Genomic DNA, 6512 nt, shown 5'->3' with positions numbered 1-6512 from the left:
AGTCATATGAAACTGTATCGTATTCAATACCTGCCTGTAACTACTATAGCTGTGCATTTGAAAATAATTACGTACTTCAGCGATCTTGAGTCCTCGTGTTGTCATGTAATGTCATCATCAAATGCCAAAGTACAGTTCCAAAACTCTAGACTGCAAAAACGGAGGATGCATGAAAGTTCCCGGATGCTTTCAAGGATGCGTTAATGCAGACTTGAGAGCAAAACTAACATTAGAAGTCCCATAATTCATTGCGGCTGAATAAAGGAGGTGGAAAGCGCAGCATTTTATATAGATTTTTTATTTAAGTTCAGAGATTTAACTTGTAAGGAGTTTCCTTAAATGGGACGGAGAATATAAACATTACCATGAACATTTTTATAAAGGCATAAACACATTTAGAGTATTTATTTGTTGAAATTTTTATTAAAGAGCCCCTATGATGGGTTTTTGAGAATGACCTTCCATGTAGTTTGTAACAGCTCTAAGTGAAGTGAAATATCCAGCTAAGGCTTAAACCTGAAAGTGCACCGTGTTTAAAACTATTGTTTCATTTATAAAAGAGTCGACTTCTAGTACTTCAAATGAATCATCTTGATAACGAGTCTTTAGCCGCTTCGGTGTGATGTCGATGTGAAACTTAAGCCCCGCCCATTTGTTGCGCGCACAAACCCAGAAAAATTTAAACCTACGGCCCGCCCACTAGGATAGTCATACAAGAAAAAAAAGCTAGATACACACTGTAGCAGACGCCAGTTAAATTAAGTCACGCTCTGCTCAGCTGGATATTATTGGAAGTGTGAGGAAAAGTTAGTGTTATTTTCTCTACCCAAAGATGAAACTGTGAAGAGTCGCTTACAACGGGGGATTCATCGGCCATTTGTTAAAGGAAGGATCAGAAAAGACTATTGATGTAAAGGACTATGTCAGTACATGGATCAGTGGATCATGGATTAGTTCTTTCTCCATTTCACAAGTGTAAGTAAATGGCTGCCTCCTTGTTTTCTCTAGCTTACAAATTATGCATTTAATTGTGTTTTGTTACTTGTAACCGATTGTACTGTATCTGGTGAACTCTTTATCCTCTTATTTCTTCTTATCGCGTCTAAGGCCACATTGAAAATGTGATGTGTGACACTTTGTTTTACGGATTTAAATGCGTTTGTGAGCTCATGATCTGCTGCCTTTTGTCATTGCTATGGCCACCGTCAGCAGTTCTTACACATGTGCAGCGGTCAAGGTTCAGAATAATTTAGCTTTTGCCACTGTGGATAAATACTGAATGTGTGTCATGCTTAAGAATAGAGCAATATGCTGGTGTTTAACTGCACTGCTTTAATGCACTCATGCACGCACCAAAAATCTGGGAGACTGGTGTCTGAATAACACTGTTGAGAACCTCTTTTAACTTACTATGTAAGTTAACTACTATGAAGCGTGTTTCGGGCAGCTGCTGCAATCGGATCCTATACCAGTGCTGGTGAACCGGGGAATTGACAGACCCTAAAATTAACTGGTTGAAATTACGGGAGTTTTCCAGGATAAATAACAAAATGGTTGGGTGGCTAGAGATGGGTCTGAAATACAGGAGACTCCCGGGAAAAAAACAGGAGGGTTGGCAGGTATGCTTACACACACTATGCACTGTAACTACTTCAATATTGTTGATAAGCCGCGTGGAGCACTTCACTTTCGCGCTGAATGCTGTCCACCAATTGCATCAGGCGGTCATCAGTCCAATTAGCGCAGGTTAGCTTCACGCTAAGGAGGGGTTTGGGAACAAATGAATTGCTGAACGGTTCATATGGGAGTCACTGGGACAATTAGGTTAATGAAAGTGTTTTTTGACCTTGCATCCATATCAGTATGTTGTTGGAGACCCTTAAAACCCAAATATGACCCTTTTTAATGTATATTAGGGGCTCTTAAAAGCCTGTTTTATTTGTATTGAGCAAAGTATATTTGTAAAGTCTTTTAAACCAATAAGTTGTATGAATGCTGTAATGTTTAAATAATTTTGCTTTAAAAATATGTAAAGGCCTTGTGACCATTAGGAAGAAAGCAGCATCTCATTTCTCACAGAAGGTGCTCTCTGTTCCTGCGGTCCCCATGCTTGTTCTCCACAAGAAGTCTATTCTCAGTGTTCTTGGAATTGAGAAACAGCCAATGATCAGTTCATGGATCTCTGTTAATTTTAAATTAGGTGTGTTAAAAACAAGAAATACAAATTGTGCAGTGAAGTTGGTCCCAAGGATGGTACTGGGAACCACTGCCTTAGAACTCCCTTAGTTCCTGGACGGGCACAGCAGGCACAGCCCTGCAGAGTTTATTTTATTTCAAACCCTGTAACATGATGTCTCACAATAATTAAAATCAGACCCCAGTTGATGCTTTGTTCCTAGATAAAACTAACATTTTCTTTTATTTATATTAGTGTAACCCATTAATACATTTCTTGACCACAGAATGACAGAAAATGACTTTGATTAAAAATATTCTTTATTTTTCAACATCTCTAATAACTTGAACCAGTAAGGCAGTTTAGCACATTAAGGTCATTGCTAGTGAATGCATACAATTAACTTCTGGGTTTTAGAATCCAGCATTCAATTTAAATGTCTGCGCACAGAAATCTGAAGTTAATTATGAGTTGGTAAGTCACAGATTAGTCCTATACCATTCACTCATTTTCACAGAGGCATTTCCGGTATTCATTATTCACATTTAAAATCACAAGCAAATATGTGCGCAAAAACCATCTACAGCAAACCCTTTTTTTAATAAATAAACAGCATTAAGTATAAATATATTTAACCTTCTAAGTTTTATTTAAAATAACATATTGTTAATAATATCAAGAAAATCAAACATGTTTAAAGAATAGCTTAGAAAGTTTTCAAAAGGATCTTTCTTTCTCAAGTCAGAACCTGGATGCATCTGGAAAGAACATGGCTTGTAGTCCTCTTCGCACACTTGTCAAATCCTCATCTTGCTATGAAGACAAAGAAAGAAATAATAGTAATCATTCAGCCTACAGAGTTGTATGCCTTCAAGTATATAATATCAATTCCCTTTGTGCATTCTCTCACCATCTCCTTGAAGAAACGCTCCTGAACTGACTTCATGTTTTTCTTCATGGAAGACATCTGCAATATAAACAACCTTGGTTCATAAAGCAATCAATGCTTAAATCAATGCTTATTCTGTGCAGCAGTATACTTGACAACAATCATCCAGACACTGTCCATTCTGCTCAGAGTGACATTTAGTTGAGTATGCACTGTGAATAGGCTTTGTGCTGTCCTCTTTCATCTCAATAACATACACACAAAGATGCTGAGAGAACGGCAGTTAAAAGGGTGGTCCAGAGTGTATTTTTAAAGATTGGTTGAGTTTATGAGGTGCAAAGCAATGTGTGCTCATGCTTCATTTGTTGAAAATCTCATTATTTTTTCATATATTTTCCTTTGATTGTATACAGCTACTCAGCTAACATGAAAAAGACTGTCCTAGTTCTTATTTCTTAGTTCCTCTGAAGACCTGCCCTTAAGAGGCTCTGATTGGTCAGCTAACATAATGTGCTGTCAGCTTTACTTCACCAGAAAGTGTCTCTGTTATTACATTACAATGCATCAGGCCACACCCCTTTGCTGTGCAGAGTGTATGTGCGTAACTTAAAGGGTGTATGACATCATTAACTCAGATGTATTTTTTGTAGTCCCCAAATTTGTTCGCTATAGGCTTTGCTAAGCTAACTCTGTAAAAGCCAATGTCTCCCATTGCATTGAACTTTGAGTGTATTACATTCAGAGATGTTGTTTAGGTTCACACAGCTACATTACACATCAATTAATGTTTAAAATATGATATCGTAGGGGACAACACCTTTAAAGCATCTGATATTAGCAATATGGATCAGTTTACTCCAGCTTTGCAAGTTACAAGTATCATTTCGACAAATAAGATATTTAAAATTACACTATTATTAGTTTGATTGTACAAAACATATTCGACTATAGTCCATATGTATTCGTAATACGAAATCTTTCGTATATCCCCTTTAAAATGGTTAGAAATGCAAAAGGGACTACATTTACATGGACATCAATGATCTAATTATTTGCCTTAATCGGATTAAGACAATAATATGATTAAGGAGTTTACATTAATTGCTTTTTGTATGTTCCTTTCATGATCCCATTTTACGTTATAGCACATTAACATCACTGCATCACCACTGTAGGGAGTCAACGTATCCTTCCAGAACCGAACAAGTCGCAGAACATATTATCCTTAAAAGATTGGTTGGCGCCTACATGTCTGAGCTTTGATTTCATATTCAAAGCAATCCACAGGCACCCAGCAAAAGGTTATCCACAGGATGACTTGCCAGTGGCAATCCCAAATGTGTGTTAATTAACTTTACATCTTAACACAATAAAAGAGGCTACACTCAAAGACCCCCCAAACCAGTTGTTGAGAATGCTCAGCAAACCCACTTTTGTGTGCACCTGCAAATGGCGTCTGCGAGGAATACACATTCTAGGCAGACCAAGCGATCAGAAAAGCTTCCAAAGTTTAAATGGACATTTAAGTAAAACTGTGTTTATTTGAGTAATGTATGTTTGTTTTATGGATAAACTATCCATAACAGTTTTTTTTTAAACTGTTATGGATAGTTATTGAGTTATAGCCCTTGGTCACAAATGAAATCTACAGAATGTTTCTGAAATACTTGATGGTTGATTTGGTATTGATTGAAAGCTAGGAAAATGTAAATGCATTGGTTTATATGAAGAAACCATACTATAAAAGGTGTCCATGTTATGATACTTTATTTTAACAACTATCCTATCAAAGCAGGACCCACACAATATGCCAACCCCGGCCTTCTAGAGGAGGAAATTGGGGTGTGACCCCACCCCGTAGCTTCTCTGATTGGACAATCATTGTGTTGGCCCAGCTTATACCAAAGGTCAACTCATCAGAACTCTGAAACTCCGCCATAACTATAGAATCCCCAGGAAGGACTACACTGCCGCCTCGTCCAACATCTGTCTCAGAGCTCAAAATTGCGACTATTTTGGTCGCATGTGCGCCCGAAATTTTATCTGTGCGACCTCTAAATATATTTGGGAGCATGTGTGCGAGAGCATTAAATTGTTGTGTGCGACCAGTTTTTACAGCAAAATGTTCACCACATGCGCGGATTCAGGAGACATTCATGCAGAATGCATCTCTAAGCTCTTTGTCTGCACTAGAAACGCGAAACGCAGTGCTCAGGAATGATTTAAAACAGTTTTCATGTCAACTTGCTGCAGTAAACAAAGCCAATTTTGTAATGCTTGCCCTGCCTTTGCGCTCTTCTTATTGGCCCACCACTGCTCTAGCACTGAAATATTAGTTGTAAATTACTCAGTCAATGCCTTCTGGCTTGGGATGACAGAGAGCTACTACTGCGAAAAATTGTAAAACGCTGAAGATGAGAATGAAGATAACACTGACAGATTTTGTTTTAGAAACCATGGCATCTAAAGTTACAAATAATGACACATCTTACTAGTGACCATGTGCTGAATGTTAATCCACCATCTGCACTTTTCGGAGAGTGGATAAAAAACTTCCGTTGGCTTCAAGTCCGCTATGAAAAGTCTGTGGGATGGAACGGGCATGCACTGAGAAAACTCGCTACTCATAAAAAGACTAGTATTGCTATTAACATGACGTATGTATATAATAAGGTACAGTATATGTCAAAAGCATCAGTGCAAAATTAGACAGCACCCGTGAGAACAGCATAGTTATATCGTTAACAGATTCATTCATATCAAGCAGTGCGTGCAGGGCCGGTGAGCGGTCCGTGTATGCTTTGGCCACTCAGTTATGTTATAAAAATCTATTTTCTTGTGATAATGGGATTTCATTGAGACATATTTTCCTTACGCTTGCATATATATATTTTTTGCTTGTTAGTTTGATTACTTTTGATTTCAAATGCAATAAATGTTTTTATAAAACTTGTAGTAACGGTGCTTATAATTGGTGGGTGCGACAAAATTTTGGCTGATGCGCCTAAATTTTAAAGTTAGGAGCACCGGTACACCAAGCAAAAAGGTCAATTTCGAGCCCTGTGTATCCCTAGCAACTGACCCCAAGCTTCCCCAACAGGAAGGGAACTCCTCTACACTGACTATGGAATTCCATCACGTCATTGGAGCTTCACCGGGATTTCCCTTTGGACCAGTCCAGTAAACCAAAATTCCAGCAGAACGCAAGTACCACAAACAGGCTTTCTATCCATTTGCTGAAACTGGTGTGAATTATATTTAAGTAGTAAAGAATAGCAAAATTCTCTCCTTTTATGGTTTCTCTCAGGTTGCAATGCGAAGAACTTAGCATATGCTAGAAGTTGAATCCACTCAGTCATAACTCTCCTCAAACTGCTTGTGTGTGTATGCATGTGCATTTGTTTGTTTTATGGAGATTAGTACGTTGTGTTATAGAGTAGCAATAAA

The 6512-nt window shown here is 38.0% G+C and overlaps 1 protein-coding gene across 2 annotated transcripts in view; it reads right to left on the bottom strand.

Moving 5' to 3' along the window:
• Positions 1-2478: 2478 nt before the first annotated feature.
• The window catches only part of sycp2 (synaptonemal complex protein 2), a 62614-nt gene continuing 58580 nt past the window's right edge, over positions 2479-6512 (bottom strand). For both annotated transcript variants that reach the window (XM_021469909.3, XM_068216871.2), the window contains 2 exons: positions 3087-3143; positions 2479-2989 (listed from right to left, as the gene is read on the bottom strand). In XM_021469909.3, coding sequence (XP_021325584.2) covers positions 2918-2989; positions 3087-3143 — 129 coding nt within the window. In that variant the 3' untranslated portion in view covers positions 2479-2917. The remainder of the gene's footprint in view (positions 2990-3086; positions 3144-6512) is intronic.

This window comes from Danio rerio, chromosome 23 (assembly GCF_049306965.1).
Source record: "Danio rerio strain Tuebingen ecotype United States chromosome 23, GRCz12tu, whole genome shotgun sequence".
NCBI classification, from domain to species: domain Eukaryota; kingdom Metazoa; phylum Chordata; class Actinopteri; order Cypriniformes; family Danionidae; genus Danio; species Danio rerio.
This window is presented reverse-complemented; position numbering and strand designations above follow the sequence as displayed.